Source organism: Zeugodacus cucurbitae, chromosome 3, assembly GCF_028554725.1.
Source record: "Zeugodacus cucurbitae isolate PBARC_wt_2022May chromosome 3, idZeuCucr1.2, whole genome shotgun sequence".
In the NCBI taxonomy this organism is placed as follows: Eukaryota; Metazoa; Arthropoda; class Insecta; order Diptera; family Tephritidae; genus Zeugodacus; species Zeugodacus cucurbitae.
This window is the reverse complement of record NC_071668.1, coordinates 4,629,751-4,645,960: the sequence shown is the minus strand read 5'-3', so window position 1 is coordinate 4,645,960 and position 16,210 is coordinate 4,629,751. Positions and strand designations below refer to the sequence as shown.

At 39.1% G+C, this 16,210-nt stretch overlaps 3 protein-coding genes across 6 annotated transcripts; all 3 read right to left on the bottom strand.

The window, feature by feature from the left end:
* Window positions 1-4,095: 4,095 nt before the first annotated feature.
* LOC105214153 (uncharacterized) lies at window positions 4,096-11,293 on the bottom strand. Of its 3 annotated transcripts, none has more exons than XM_054226562.1 (3): window positions 11,138-11,293; window positions 5,658-6,947; window positions 4,096-5,565 (listed from the first exon to the last, which is right to left on the bottom strand). In XM_054226562.1, the coding sequence occupies exons 2-3, from the start codon at window positions 6,883-6,885 to the stop codon at window positions 4,460-4,462; spliced, it is 2,334 nt and encodes a 777-aa protein (XP_054082537.1). In that variant the 5' UTR covers window positions 6,886-6,947; window positions 11,138-11,293; the 3' UTR covers window positions 4,096-4,459. The 3 variants fall into 3 exon arrangements, with proteins under 3 accessions (XP_054082537.1, XP_011185701.2, XP_054082536.1); XM_011187399.3 differs by having other exon boundaries at window positions 11,122-11,282; XM_054226561.1 differs by lacking the exon at window positions 11,138-11,293 and adding an exon at window positions 7,567-7,597.
* An 811-nt stretch (window positions 11,294-12,104) lies between these two features.
* LOC105214151 (myb-like protein AA) lies at window positions 12,105-13,690 on the bottom strand. Of its 2 annotated transcripts, none has more exons than XM_054226564.1 (2): window positions 12,900-13,690; window positions 12,105-12,819 (listed from the first exon to the last, which is right to left on the bottom strand). In XM_054226564.1, exons 1-2 carry the CDS (start codon window positions 13,474-13,476, stop codon window positions 12,251-12,253), a joined length of 1,146 nt encoding a protein of 381 aa, XP_054082539.1. In that variant the 5' UTR covers window positions 13,477-13,690; the 3' UTR covers window positions 12,105-12,250. The 2 variants fall into 2 exon arrangements, with proteins under 2 accessions (XP_054082539.1, XP_028897436.2); XM_029041603.2 differs by having other exon boundaries at window positions 12,105-12,828; window positions 12,900-13,687.
* A 162-nt stretch (window positions 13,691-13,852) lies between these two features.
* LOC128920107 (uncharacterized) lies at window positions 13,853-15,932 on the bottom strand. The gene is made up of 2 exons (XM_054226563.1): window positions 14,639-15,932; window positions 13,853-14,572 (listed from the first exon to the last, which is right to left on the bottom strand). Exons 1-2 carry the CDS (start codon window positions 15,564-15,566, stop codon window positions 13,989-13,991), a joined length of 1,512 nt encoding a protein of 503 aa, XP_054082538.1. The 5' UTR covers window positions 15,567-15,932; the 3' UTR covers window positions 13,853-13,988.
* Between the last annotated feature and the right edge of the window lie 278 nt (window positions 15,933-16,210).

Genomic DNA, 16,210 nt, shown 5'->3' with positions numbered 1-16,210 from the left:
CCAGGATTTAATAAGACTTCGTCTAACTGAATATTAGAGGTTCAGAAGATTATGAAAATGTGGAAGACAGATGAATATTAAAAATTTGTTTCTGTGCTGATGAATTGAAGAGGAGAAAAAATATTTTTTTTTTTGAAAATTTTTTACTTTTTTAAAAGTTTTGTATGAAATCATGAATACTCTGCAATTAAATTTTTCTTTGAAAAAAGAATTACACTGAAATATACAATTTGTGGACTTGAAAATTAAAATAAATAAAGAACAATGTTATAGCTACTACCATGCCTCTCAAACTGTGCTTCTGTTTTCACTTAGATATGCCATAAAATTATCAGAGCGCAGCACATTGCTGCCAGCAGTCTCTAACTCTCGTGTACATTAATTGATATAGGGAATTTTTTCAAAGCTTTCAGTAGTCACAACTAAAAATAAAGTCATCTAATCTTTTAACGGAAACTAAAACATATTTTTTGAGAATGCTTTCAAAAGCTTACAATACAGCTTTGTTGAATGAAAAATAGAGTACACAGCTTATATAAAGCTAGGCAAGAGAGGTTTATGTATACATGTATACGGTTCGAGAAAAAAATGGCATACGCGATTATATTTTTTCTGAAGGTATTCTGTGTGGTGAATTTGCCGTAGAAAATATAAAATCGCTATTGGAAACATACCGTTAGTAAAGTCTTCAACCATAGATGGAAAACTTTACTAAAATATCTTTTCTGAAGGAAACATTTTTGGTGAACTAAAGTCCGCTACTAAAATGGATATAAATATTCAAAATATTAAGATACTTGTCTTGATATTAATGAGATTAATCTTCTTTGAGAATTAATGTAACAAAAAATCGTAAAAATTAGATTATTTAAAAAATTTATATAGGCAGGGTCGCAAATCTTTTCTCAAATCAGTTTCTAAACCTTTAAGTTTAGTCATCAACTCTGTGAAAAGCTAGTCTTTCAAAGCTTTGTAAGCTAAGAAACTTAAAAAGTTTAAGTTATATGCAATATTAAGTAATTCACCTCTATAAAGTAATGGTATCGTATGCTTTTTGCATTCTCTGGTATCAGTATATTAAATAACGAATTTACAGATTGAATTTGTAACGCACTGAAGAACTTTTTATAGCATTATCGAAGTCTGTTGGACTTTTGTAACTTTTGTAACTTTTGTAACTTTTGTACTGCAGCTAGCATTTTTTCATAGAAAAAAAGCTTTTCAGTCAATTATTAATGACTTAGCTTTCAAAGTTATGAACCATTGCTACAAAGCTTTTAAGTTAACAGTAATTTATAGGCAGTGTGCAAAGTGCAGATAGCTTTCAGTAAAAAGCTTCGCTTGTAAAGCTTTGAAAACCTTAGTAGCCAACCCAAAAATATTTTATGCAGCATCAAGTAAATAATCTGTAAAGCAATAGTGAAGCTACTGTTAAGCTTAGTGCTTTAGTTAACGGTTAGTTAGCTTTTAACGGTATAAAAAGCTGCAAATGATTTAACTAAAAAGCTCAACTTTTAAAGTGTTGAACCATTAACGTAGAAAAAAGCTTTTTAGGTAACGGTAAATAGAAGTTTTGCGACTTGCAGTTTCTAACATAAGATGGCGTGTGAACAGACATATGTCAGCAATACAACTGCGTAGTTGCTCTTAATTTCACTTTCATTGTCCAGTGTTCATTTTCATTCAACTTTCGTTGAGACAGGTTAAATGGTTTGGAAACGTATGCGCTATAAAGAGGACTTTATATTATTTTGTCACTAACACTTTATAACTGTTGCATATGTTAGTCTTTAATATAATCCTTTGAAATGTAGTTAAGGGAGATCAAAGGCTGGCAAAACAATTTATTTTTAACACGAAAATCCTCCATTATCGTAACGATTTTAATTTTTTTTTAAATTCAAATGTTTCTTTGTTCACTTTGATGCTTTGTCGTTTGTGTCTTTTAAGAAATGGCGTCGTCATTTAATAGCCTTAAGCATAAACGACGATTATCATTTGTCATCTGCTCAGCGACAAGCAATTTAGATGCAATTAAAAAAATAATTTTATTGGCTTACCCCCTAGTCTCGACGAGTCTTCTTTTCGTGTGCCCACAAATAAACACTTGTCATAATTCACTCGGAGCAAGCGTTTGCCATGTTCTCACTTCTACATATGCAATTACAAAAATATATTCTCATATGGATGTGTGTTCGGCAAGGCGGTATTTGAAATATTTCTATTTCTATGCATCGTAGGCACATCCTACCTACTCCCTCATGCTATGCCGCCTGTGACGCTTTGAGTTTTCGCAGTATTTGTGTCGTTTAACTTTTTGATGTTAGAATGCATTTTAATAATTAATGCTAATTACGGTTAAATTATGACGTACAAGTGGCAATGATAAGCTTGTTTGTATTGCGGTTGTTGTTGTTTGTTTATGCTTAGAAGTATCTTATAATTGTGCCACATGAAATATGCGTGGGTGATATGGGCGGCATGCATAATGCGACTTTATTTACTCACAGTTATAAATATGTATATATCTATTTGAGTAAATAGCCGTATTTGCTTTGAAGTGCCTTTTCAATTTATATGATTATTTATAGAATTTATTTCAAGGGTTCTTTCATATTTTTATAGCAGCTTTGACAATATCGAGCATATATAAATACAAACAAACTATTTTGGTTACTGATCGCCAACTGAAACTGTGCACAGGTCCGCGTAGACAGCAGTAGGCTTCTCTACAACCCCACGGCATCTATTTAATTTCGAAACACACCTGCAAATTCTCAGCTGTAATTTTATACAAGCTTTCGCTTGATTGCCTGTCGTCTCATATTTCTTCATATTTTCTTTAAGACCACAGCGAGATTTATTAATTCTCGGAAATGTTTGCCATTTATTTTATTGCCGTTGTGAATTATGTCATGCAATAAGCGTGTAAATGTCACGGCTAAGCATTTTGCTTCACTTAAAGGCAGTCAGTATACACCAGTGTGGTGAAAAGTGTTGCATTAGAGTGAATTAGGTTAAAGTGAAAGTATTGCTCTCATTAGGGTGGTTCTTCGGGACTAATATTTGCATAAAAGAAATTGAATTCGTTCATACACCCAATGGCTTCAATACAGAGAATAGTCCAACGTTCGAAGCCAATGCATCCTATATCTACCTGTAGGAACTATAAATCTTCATTAGCAACTTTCAGGGGAACAAACTCAAGAATGGATGTTTGGATATATCCTACGAACAGATGCAGACTTGTCTATTCATATAGCATTTAATACTGCGAGAACTGATAACTGGAGCTAATACTGAGAATACTTCCCGTACTTATACCTATACAGGGCTACCACTCTACTATCAGGACAAGTTTTTTTTTGGAAAGGTATAATTTCAGAGAACACTTGAGCCATCTTTGCCTGTCGAAAGATGCAAAATATTCTGATGAATATGTCCAGATTTAAATCAGATAACGCATTTTGATACAGCGTCCTCTACCAGTATACTACAGTGGCATATGTATGTATGTGATTGGCGTTGCAACCGTTTAGCCTGTTATAGCCGAATGGAAGATAGTGCGCCACTTCTCTCTCTCCTTCGCAGTTCGGCGCCGGTTCTAGATTCCAAGTGTAACCAGGTCTCTCTCCACTTGGTCCCTCCGATGGAGTGGAGGCCTTCCCCTTCCTCGGCTTCCTCCGGCGGGTACTGCATCGAACACTTTCATAGTTGGAGTGTTTTCGTCCATTCGGACAACATGACCGCCAGCATAGCCGCTGTCTTTTTATTCGCTGAACTATGTCAATGTCGTCGTATAACTCGTACAGCTCATCGTTCCATCGTCTGCGGTATTCGCTGTTGCCAATGTTCTGAGGACCATAAATCTTGCGCAAAGTTTTCCTCTCGAAAACTCTTAGTGTCGTTTCATCTGATGTTGACTTCGTCCAAGCTTCTGCACCATAAAGCAGGACGGGAATGATAAGCGACTTGTAGATTTTGATTTTGTTTCGTCGAGAGAGGACTCTTCAATTGCCTACTCAGTCCAAAGTAGCAAAGTTGGCATATACTCATACCTTAATCACAGACTGTACTTAAATGAGACCAAATTCATATTAAAAACGATTATGCATACTTTATTAAAATTACAAATTTAAATTATTTATCGTTTTCCGTTTAAAATATATATATGTTTGTTCAATGCTTGCGTAAGACACATTATTTATTTTATAATTAAAAGAGTGTAAGCTTTGTTCTCTAGTTACAACTGAAAATTATCTTAAAATATTTCATTTTCGCTAATCTGTTTATGCTTTCCAGAGAATTCCTTTTGTGGTTTTATGGCTTTAAAATGACCGAATTGTAACTGTTAGTCGTAGAATTCCTGTTATGTATTTTTGGCTTTAATTTCTGTCTCACTCACCGCCCCGTTTGCGAGACCACAGCGTGCATTTGATTTCTACGCCCTTATGTGGCATTAGTGCATACAGTATGCCACCACGAGTGTCAACAGGGTTGCAATACCAAAATTGGCGTAATTGGTTGCTGCACCGGCGCGCAGCATGCCGGAACTTTCGTCCAGCGCTACGGTGGAGTGTGAGTGGCGAGCATAATAAGTGCCCGGCAATTTCATAATATCCGGCTGTCTGTTCGGGATGAGCGGCGCCAAGGCGACAGAACCCTCTGGTACTTCTATCGGTGCCAGTTGGGTGAGCGGTGCTAATGGTACGCCAATTTCCGCATTGCTAATGGCAGCCGGTGCGACGGTGGGAGCAATAGTTGTCGTTTGTGTGGTGGCGCTGCTAGCTGTGGGTGTGACCGCTGCAGCCTCCGTTGCATTCGTTGCGACTGGTGCGGGTGTTGTCGCCTCTGGGGGTGGTGCCGGGTAGCAAGCTATCTTCTCCACTTCAATAGTCTTTGTGCTGTCAGCTGGATCTGGTTCAGGGACACGGACTGGTACACAGATAATGCCGCCAGGGGCGGGCGGTTGTTCAGGTGCTGCGCCAGGTGCTGGAGCGGGTGCTGGCACTGAACCCGGATTAGCTGCGTTTGGAACGGGTGCACCGCTTGCAACAGGAGCAGTCTCACCAGTGGTAGGGGCAGGTGCGGCATTAAGTGTTGGAGCAACGGCCGCGGTGATTGCTGCACCGGCAACCGCACCGGTAGCCGCACCGCCTACAGCAGCAGCTACATTACCACCATTATCTGTTGGAGTAGTACCGAAAGGTGCTAACTGCGGCGCTCCTGAATTTGGTGCAATAGGTTGTTGGGCCATGTTCGGCTGTGGTGCATAGTTTTGTGGCGCGTAGTTTTGTTGCGGCACTGCTTGGGGTGCAGCAGCGGGCGCCGCAGCATTGGTAGTGATGACAGTCGTACCGGAGCCGGCATCCGTAGTTGTAACTGATCCCGGAGGTCCATTATTAATGATAATGATGCGATCGTCACCACCGCTGGCCGGTGGAGCGCTACCGCCACCGCTGTAACCACCTCCAGCGGGCACGCGCTCAATTACTTTGGTTTGTGATGGTGTCAGTGCATAGCCCAGCAGAGCGCCACCCAATGCGCCGGCGGCCAGACCAGAACCTGTGTGAAAGAAATGAGAAAGGTTGAAATCATCGAATTATAAAAGATGCTACAAGAGGATCGACGACATTTTCAATGTCGTAAATACATACCGAATCCTAAACCGGATGAGGATTTCACAGGCGCCTGTGGATAGTAAGTTGCACCAGCCGGTAGTGATGAGCCCGCCGGCAGGAAGGTTGCGCCAGCTGGCACTGCTGCTGCTGCTGGATAATAACTGGCACCGGCTGGCACCCCACCAGCTGAGGGATAATATGTGGCCCCGGCGGGTACATGTCCTGCTGGGTGATAACTAGCTCCGGCTGGCAAGGCACCGGCCGAAGGGTAATAGGTAGCACCGGCAGGCACACCACCAGGTGCATGATACGTAGAGCCGGCCGGATGATAGGTTGCACCCGCAGGTAATGAACTGTGATAAGTCGCGCCAGGCGGCAAGGAACCGGCTGAGTGATAGGTTGCACCAGCTGGTAAATGCGATGCCGAATTGTAATACGTTGCACCTGCAGGTAAACTCTGTTGGGGATAACTAGATTGTACGCCCTGCACATTAGTACGCTGAATTGGTGTATTTGAGCCACTGCCGAAACCTGTTGAATTTGCTCTTGGCCTATAAGTCTGCGCCGGTGTCATCGAACCGCGGTAGTTATTAGGGGAAGCCGCTGCGCTTGGATTGTATGTTTGTGCGGGTGTCATTGAGCCGCGATAGTTAGTAGAGGAAACCGGTGCACTGGGATTGTATGTTTGTGCTGGCGTCATTAAGCCACGGTTGGCCGTATTCGTTGCGGCGGAATAATTTGGTGGCGGCGCACTGGCCCTGTATACTGATGATGAAACAGGTGCCGTAGCTACAGGCGCCGTGGCTTTATAGGATGGCGGTGGCTCGTGTATATTAGTGCGTGCACCGCCCACTGGGTTGGTTGGCGAGTAGGCTGGTGGTGGACCTTGTGATTTGGGTACATTCCAACCGATAGGTGGTGACGAGGCGGCCGGACGTGATTGCGTGTGGCTGGTTACGGAGCTTTGCGGTTTGGGTGCCGTATAAGTGTTGCCACTGTAGCTGAGTTTCGAAGCATCCGAATGGGTATAAGAGGGACGCGATGCTGACGAGGAGGATGTGTGTGAAGTGTAACCACCGCCATAAGAGCTATGCGACGACGACGACGACGACGGCGATGAGGTGCGACGTGATGAGTACGAACTGCTGCTGCTGCTGGACCTGCTTCGACCGCTGCTGAAACGTTTAGCGTCCACAAACAGACAATTCGATAACAGCAAGCAAGCGATTGCGATGCAGTAGAGTCTCAGATTTGACGGACTCATTTTGGTGGGCTTTAAAATAAAGCAGTGGGGGCGCTGAGATACGCTGTTGTCTAGTGTCTTTGCTGAAAAGAGTGAGAAATGTATAGAGTTCAGTAATCGACGCTGGAATTGTGGTTTTTCGAAGGAAATTTATAGAAGTTTTGAAATGACTAACGATGAAATGAAGAAATTAGTGGAAGCGCGATACTTTTAATAAATTACTATAATAAAATGTAGTGAACGGCAAGTAAGCTATAAACATAAGTGGTAGTGGCGAGTATATCAAATACAGCTACAAATATTGCTTACAATCAGCAAAAACCCAAAGCTATCTATTTACGATTATACTCATGCCTCATCTTTCCAAGAGTCAGCGCTAGTTATCACTCAATTCTTAGAATTAATCAGCGATTAATGAATTAGTCGAAAGTCTATGTATAGTAAATTGTAGTAATTTATTTGGTTTATGTATAGTGGAATCTTGACATTGGGGTGGAAAAGTGATTATATCAAGATAATATTTTTTTTATAGTTTTTTTAGACTCTCTAAATTGTGATAGCATTAATTTATACGAATTTTTGCAGTCAAAGATTCTTAAAGGAAATTCAAACATAAATACATATATTTTTTGTTTCTTTTTAGAAAACTGAATTATCACCGGTTCTTAAGTAGTCTCAATTACGTAGCAAGTTTAAACTCACACTTCCACAACAACATTTTATATTACAACTGTATGTTTGTTTGTGCGCACTTCCCTTGTGTTTACAATTTATTTCGTTGTCACTTGTCAGTCATAATTAAGAAGAGTGCTTTCGAAAAACAAATAGGCTGCGGCTCAATGAGTATTTGCGCACGTAAAGTGCGCGCTGGAATTCGCTGGAGTCCGCAATTTACTAAATTATGTTTTCGGTTTGTATTTTGTAGTTGGTTGGTGGTATGGTTGTGTACAAAGTTGTGTTTATAGTTGTATTTACAGTTGTCACTATACTTATCACACAGTAAAAGTGTATATTTTCGCGCCCACGTTGACAACAACTGATAGTGGCTGCATTTGGTTGCTGTAAAGTGGCACAGCGCTAAATTTAGTTGCATGTGGCACACACAAGTATTAATAAAATACAATTGAATTATTTACATGTAAGCGATATAATTAGGTTTACTCATTTTCAGTTGAAATTTGAAAAAATCGTGTCTGTCTGTATATTTCGCATTATTCGGTGAAAATTATTGCTCCAAAACGCAAATCGCAGTCATTCAACTAAAAAACTTGTTTCAAAACAAAAACTTGTTACTCATCGCTTACAACAATCACAATTAACTGGTTGCTCTTACTGCGTCACAGCTGACTCACTCAGTCTGGTTAGTGCCATATATGAGCGGCAAACAATAAAACCGATTACTTTCGCGTGAACCACATATTTTTCGCGCATAAATTATGGCGAAATCCAAATTATTTTTTTTATTTATAAGGAAATATTTGTTAACAGCTTTAATGCATTACGTAACGTAATTACAAGCGCATTATATATAGGCCACTAAGCAAACATACTAACATACACATAAACGAATATTTACACTTATTTATGTATTTCTGTGTGCATCTCCCACATGAAAAAGCGAAAAAAAATATAATTTCCCATTTTAATTATATTAAGTTTGCAGCAAATGCCCCCGCAAACCGCACTTATTGGCAAGCTGCCTATTTGCCGATCAGCGAGTTGTCTATTTGTTCGTGCGCATGTCTATCTGTCTGTCTGTCTGTTTGTCTGTCGGTCTCGGTGTCTATCCGCCAACCACTCTTCGGCACTTGAAGTTCCACTCGAGTGGTTAGTTAAATGTGTCAGTGATTAATGAGACTGCCGTGGGTAGCACGAGTTGTTACCGAGTGCCTACTCAAAGTAAGCAGGTGAGCGACATCAATCGAAGGCTGTCAATTGTAAAGTGCGAAAAGAAGTTATGAGAAATGAGGAAACAACATTACATTTACATACTTTTGTGGGTTACGGTAAATAAATGCGTTATTAAATGGTATGCTGGAGGATATTGCAGCAAATAAAAATAATTAAAATAAAATATAATAGGAAAGAAAAGAGAGCTACATATAATTAAGGTTAGGAAGAGAGGTTACAAATTCGTTATTTCTAATGAGTTTAACGAATGTATTGAGGATTTTTGAGTTGGAAATTTATATCTTTTTTTAATAAATTTAGATTTTAAGCTATTATATCGACTTTTGTTTCTGAACTTCTCCGCTCTCTATATTTCTGTACTGTTTTCCAGTCAAAAATATGCTCAAAGAAGTAGCAACAATATTATCGAGTTGAATTCACCATCAGCGAGTGTTTTGTATTTTATATCTATGGCTAGTTATTATATCTTTTTATGCCAGTCTCTTATTTTTTATACCATTTACTTGTTCGATTCGCATTTTTCTATGATTCAACGTGAAAACTATATATATTTTTTTACTTTCCATTGCTTAAGACCACTGATTTAGTTAGAATATAGTATTTCAACATTTTTTGAATACACAAAGTTTTATCACAATTATAATTAAGATTATAGAATTAATGAATTAATTTTTTTTTTATTTTTGTCTAGCTGATCTTTGAATTCAGCAAGAAATCGCTGATAATACTACCTTGAGCGTATTGAAATCATAAATTTTCAATGAGCCGCGAACAAGATACGCTTATCAGCTGTTGGAGATCAAATGTCAATTTGGTCTATCGCTGTGACTTCAGCTGAAATTTACACGAGTGACGCGCTTCCAAATACAAAAAAAAAATATGAATTATAAGCAGAAGCAAATGAACTAAACAAATAAATATTTTTATTACAAAATTATTGCGAATAGACTTCGGTATATAGATGGAAATTAGAAAAACCTAATTGGTGCTCTTCCATTCATACAGTAGTGGGCATATAATTATGTACGTGGAGAAAAATTATTAGTTTGTTGTTACGAGTTCAGCTTTTTTGAAATTATTTGAATTTATAAGCTTCAACTAAATCACGATTTTTATTTTTGAATAAACTGATATGTATTTTGCGACAGATTTCATAATACTTCGATAAGAATTTGAACTGCGTTTGCTCTCTATGAAACATTTTTTATATTTATTCTAAAAACATTTCCGAAGTAGTTGTAAGATCTACAAAAACAATTTTCTAAAACATTTGTATATGTTTTTTAATAAAAAAATCTTGCAAAAAATTTCAAAAGAATATAAAATAATTAAAAATGCCGAACATTCATTTTCTATTAACTGAAAAATATCTAAAGTAAAGAAAAAATATATAAATTTCAAAAACATTGAAATTTTTTTCATAGAATATTCGGGGAAACTTTAGTATAGTATCCCCCGATTTCAGGGTTAAAATGGGTATGGTTGGAATGAGGAGGATCTCCAGAATACGTAAATGCATTGTTGCCGCCAGAAACTTATAGTTTTCGAGATATCCGCATTTTATGTTGAAAATTTCAAAAATTTTATGTGGCGATTTTTCCATCCAACCACACCCATTTCAACCCTGAAATCGTGGGATACTATAGTAAAGCCGATCAGCTATTTCCTTACAGAGTTCAGAAGAATTTATATTAAATTAGAAATGATAGCAAGTAACTGTCGTTCATAATGGAATGGCAGTGACTGTATGTATATAAAACTACACGTCTCATTTCATCTGATGATCATTAAAGGAAACGCAAATTCAATACCATTTTGTAAACACATATAATTTTTATAATATTTTTTTTTTGTTTTCTTGTTTATTTGCTAGTATTAAGTCATGCGCGGAATTTGCAAAATGAGCAGCACATATTATTAATTTTTTTTAATAAAATTTTTGAAATTTTTTTACCACTAAATACACGTTTGCATTCAAATATTCTAGAATATTAATATGCATATGCACAATAGCTAACAATCAATTCATAAAAACACACTTTTGAAAACCCATAACGTTGCAATTTAATTCCATTCAATTCAGCCGAGTGAGCGACCATTTAATAAAATTGATAATGCATTTTTAATTAAGAATTTCTTTTTCAAATAAAACGTACTTCAATTTATTTGACCTTCAGCGAACTTTCTATAGAAATACACTTGCAATAACACCAAATAGCAGAGAGTCAATTAAAAAATGTTATTTATGTTTTATTATTGCGTCTTCTGACACACATTTGCATGTATTTTTGTACCGAAAACCGGTAGTTTTGAAATTTATGCAAAAATCAATGAACACACACTTACATGAAACTCGATTCACTTGTTGTTGTTTGACGACTCTATAAAAAAATCTGCGCTTGAAGCACACGCTTCGCTTCACTTGCGACGGGTTTTATTGTTTTCTGTTTGCTGGTGTTTTTGTGTTCGCGCTGTTCAAAGCTTGCGAGTAAACTAAACTTGAAAATATATTTGCGGGCAGTTGCTGCTGCTGGACGCAGCTCAAAGCAGTTCCACTGAACTCAGCTCAGCTCAGCTCAGCTCAGCTTAACATACAATATACATACACACTCGTCTATGCTGTGCACGTTTGCTAGTAATTAGTTGATCGTGTTTGTTTCTTTGTTCATTGTGAGCGATTCTGTTTTCATTGTTATGATTATATATTTGTTGTTAGTTCTTGCTTTTAGCATACGAAATCGCCTAAGCCGATGTGTGAACATGATAATCAAGAGTTTGTTTGCATGTGTAGGTGTGAGTGTTTGTGTGCACGTATCGTTTCGAAGCAGTTGCAAGCACCGGCTGGCACAAACGTCAAAGCGGGAGCAAAACAAAACGCCAGATGAGTCGCATGTGCAGGGTTGCAAGTGAGTAGTTTGAAAAACGCATATTTATCACGTAGATTAGTTTTTCTACTCCTAACTATCGATAACTAATCACAATTTTGGTAGTAAAGCGATACTCAAAACAAAAAACTGAGAGCAAAAGAGTGAGAGAGAGAGTTTGAGTTGTGGAGAGAGCAATATTAAATTTCATTTATTCCAAATAGCGTTGATTTCGTTTGAAGCACAGAGATCTTTAGTAGCTTAACTCAGTACATTGCTTGTTAATTCATAGTAGCTACCCATTTATTTACCTTATCATAGCCGCTCTCTTAGTGAGAGTAATTCTCTCAGTTTTCTCAATATTCTCAATATTCAGCTGCATATTATATAAATTATTACTCGCAGTAATGAAACAAATTTTTAAAAGACTGTATGAAGATTTTGTAAATAAAAAGGTCTATAATATCAATATTAAAAAAAATCTCATTTTATTTCTTCACTAAGGTTCCAAAGTGTTGATATTAAAACAAAAAAATTCAAACTGAAACATGGATCTGACTAAATATTATATAACTGAATATCAACTATTATTTTCAGCAAAATCAAAGAATTTAACTAGAGGCAGCAGTGGTTGCTGTTGTTGTTGCAGGTGGATCAACATCAATATCACCAGCGATCGGTGCCACGGGGGTGGTAGGCGGTGCGGGTGGTGCTGGTGGCGCGGGAAAGCAAATTGTTTTCTGCACAACAATAACATTTTCCGGGTTCGATGGATCAGTTTCATTGAAGTTCCATGGCATGCAGATAATGCCATTTGTGGGCGGTGTTTCAGGCGGTGCTGCTGTAGCTGACGGCAGTTCGAAGGTTGCATTCTCGGCCGTAAGCTTCTGAGCGCTGATAATGGGTGGACTTTTAAATATAGGCTCTGTCGACTGTGATACGCCATTTGGTATCAATGTGCTGTTGAGCGGTGCCAAGGCTACTTCAGAGTCAGTGGGCCAATAATTGGTTTGATTTGTAGTGGGTGCTACAACTGTTGGATTCGCTTGAGTTTCTACTATAACAATTTTCGGTTGTGTCTCATTGTTGGCCTGCGCTTGCGGTTGTTGTTCGTAGTGATGATGGTGGTGATGACGCGTGCGTGTAAGACTACGGCCCACTAGATAACCCAAAGCAAAATCTGCCGAATCTGTGAAACATATATTTATGAATTTAGGAGATTTTTTAGATTGGAAGATATTTATTTCCTCAACTATTTACCGTCGTTATTTGTATGCGTCGGTGCCTGTGCATAGTACACAGCATTGGTTGGTATGCTGGATGGTTGCGTGACGTAGACATGTCCAGGTGGTAATTGGTGTCCACCCCAGTTGTGGGTAACATACGGGTTGACAGCATGAGTGCCATGATGCATAGCACTCGATCCCAAAGGATACAAACTGTGTGTATTATGCTGAGTTTGTTTCCCCAAAGGGGTGTGGCTGTTGTGATTTTCGTGTGCTGAATCGTGTTTTTGATTCTTGTGGTTGTTGGAGTTACTAGGGCTGCCCGTACTTTTGTGATTATTGTGACGGTGACGCGATCGATGTCTTGCAAACTTCTCATCAGTGGCCTGTGCAGCCAACATTGAGTTCGTGTAGTCCGTGTGCACTGGCGAGGCGCTGATAATTTTCCTCCTTGAGCTACCTCCACCTGAAGAGGTTTGTTTCTTGTGCGAGCGCCTATAAAAGGCGGAACCTAACGAGCCGCTACGACCGCGGCCACCTCGCGCCTCAGTGGTGATCACTAACGCACACAGTGTACAAATCGCCAAAAGGCAAATCAATTTGTGTGACATTGTAAATTTCACTATGTAAATGACCGGAATGAAAGTCCGACTGCTGCGGTATTCAACCGTAAGAGTCGACGTTTAGAACTTGACTACACACGAAACTTGACGGAGAAGATATGAATATAGCATCAAATTAATGGCTGCTGTGTAAGTCGAGCTACATTCGGGTGTATGAACTCGTCTACTAAATCTTTCGCTTGTTAGGTTGCAAATGATGTGCATAAACCTGAAAACAATTTATTTTAATATATCACGTTTTGATGTGAAGCGATCGTCAGTAGCTCAACTAAGTCGATTGCTTGGGTTTTCATTGCTATGCTCTTTATGAGAATATTTCTCTAAAAATTCTCAACATTTGTAGGAATATTAAATATTCTGAATATGAATTTAACGTTAAAAATCTCAATTTATTGTTTTTGTAAGTACTGACATTTAAAAAACAAAATTACAATTAGAAAAAAGGATCTGGCCAAATATTATAGATTAAAATGTTATTATATTTTGGTTTCAGCAAAGTTTTAAGCTGGGACTGCTGCTGGTGTTGTAGATAGATTAAGACCAATATCACCAGTGTTCGGTACCAATGGCGCGGTAGGGGACGCCTCCGGTGGTGGTGGTGGTGGTGCGGGAAAGCAAATTGTTTTCTGCACCACAATAACATTTTCCGGTTTCAATGGATCAGGTTCATTGAAGTTCCAAGGCATGCAGATAATGCCATTTGTGGGCGGTGTTTCAGGCGGGGCTGCTGTAGCTGTCGGCAGTTTGAAGTTCTCGGGGATAACATTCTGAGCGCTTTCGATAGCTGGATTTTTAAATATAGGCACTGTTGGTTGTGATACGCCATTTGGTACCAATGTGTTGTTGAGCGGTGCCAAGGGTGTTTCAGAGTCAGTGGGCCAGTAATTAGTTTGATTTGCAGTGGGTGCTACACCAGTTGGATTCATCTGATTCTCCACAATAACAACTTTTGTTTGTTTCTCATTGTTGGCTTGCGCTTGCGCTTGCGGTTGTTGTTCATAGTGATGATGGTGGTGATGGTGGTGATGACGCGTGCGTGTAAGACTTCGCCCGACGAGATAACCCAAATCAAAAGCCGATGAATCTAGATAATAAATTAAAATGTTTTTCAGATCAGAAAGTAATTATATGTGTTGTCTTAGCTATTTACCGTCGGTATTAGCATGAGTCGGTGGCTGCGCGTAGTACACAGCGTTGGCTGGAATGCTGGACGGTTGCGTGACGTAGACATGTCCAGGTGGCAATTGGTGGCCACCCCAGTTGTTAGACGCATGTGGACTGGCAGTAAGAGTGCCATGATAGGGAGCACTCGAACCCAGGGGATGCCAATTGTGGGAATTGTGCTGAGATTGTTCGTTAAATGTGGTGTGGCTGTTGTGATTTACATGATCTGTATCCTGTTTTTGACTCTTGCGGGGGTTGGAGCTACTGAGCGTCTTTTGATCTCTGACCACAATGTCAGAAACGGTGTGGCTGTTGTGATCTGTATCCTGCTTTTGACTCTTGCGGCGGTTGGAGTTACTCTGGGTCTTTTGATCTCTGACCACAATGTCAGAAACGGTGTGGCTGTTGTGATCTGTATCCTGCTTTTGACTTTTGCGACGGTTGGAGCTACTCTGGGTCTTTTGATCTCTGACCAGAATGTCAGAAACGGTGTGGCTGTTGTGATTTTCGTGTGCAGTATCGTGTATTTTATTCGTGTGGCTATTGGAGCTACTGTCGGTATTGAACAGTCTGGCCCAAAAGCCAGGACTGCTATTGCTGCTGTGATCTGTATCGTGACTCTTGTGACTTCTTGAGCTACTATGGCCGCTCGTACTTTTGTGACTGGCCCACAAGACAGGACTGCTACTGCTGCTGTGATCTGTACCGTGACTCTTGTGACTTCTGGAACTACTATGGCTGCTTGTACTTTTGTGACTACTGTGACGGAGACGCGATCGGCGTCTTGCAAACTTCTCGTCAACGGCTTGTTTTGCAAACGAGTCGCGATGGTCGCGGCCATCTCGTGCCTCTGTGATGATCACCATCGCACACAGTGTAAGAAGCGCCAGAAGGCAAAATAATTTGAGTGACATTGTAGATTGCGCTATGCAAATCAGCTAAATGAAAGTGCAACCGTTCTTATAATTATTTCAGAGTTGATTAATGCTTTCCGTCTACTGCGATATTCAACCGTATGAGTCGACGTTTAACACTGGACTACAGTCGAAATTTGCTTTAGAAGATATGAAATTAAATTTAATGGCTGCTCAAAGCAGAGCTACATGCGGCTGTATGTATTGGTCTTCGGTAATTAGTGTGTTGTCGTTAATTATCGGCAGTTCGGAAACTACTTAAACAAATGTTCGTGAAATCTCAACAAATTCAGAAGTTATTGGGTACAAGTATATAAATTTTGACTTAACTTTTGTAGTGAAATTACTTCAAAATACCTTAAAAAGCCTAAAAGAATCCCACAGTAATGATGGAATAATTTAAATCACTGGCTGTAGAGACACAGTAGAGACACAGTAGAGCCGAAACTGCCAAAACAGAAATTGAGTGCGTAGCGAATATTCGGCTGATAGGGCGTATTTATACATATTAGGGAGGTCCAAAACAATTCACTTGAGGTGTTATATTTGCTATTGTTGTTACAATATAATTCTAAAATTATTAATTGAAGTAGATACTGTAGGATCTATTCCAAAGGCTCTACAACATTTCTGCGATTTTACTA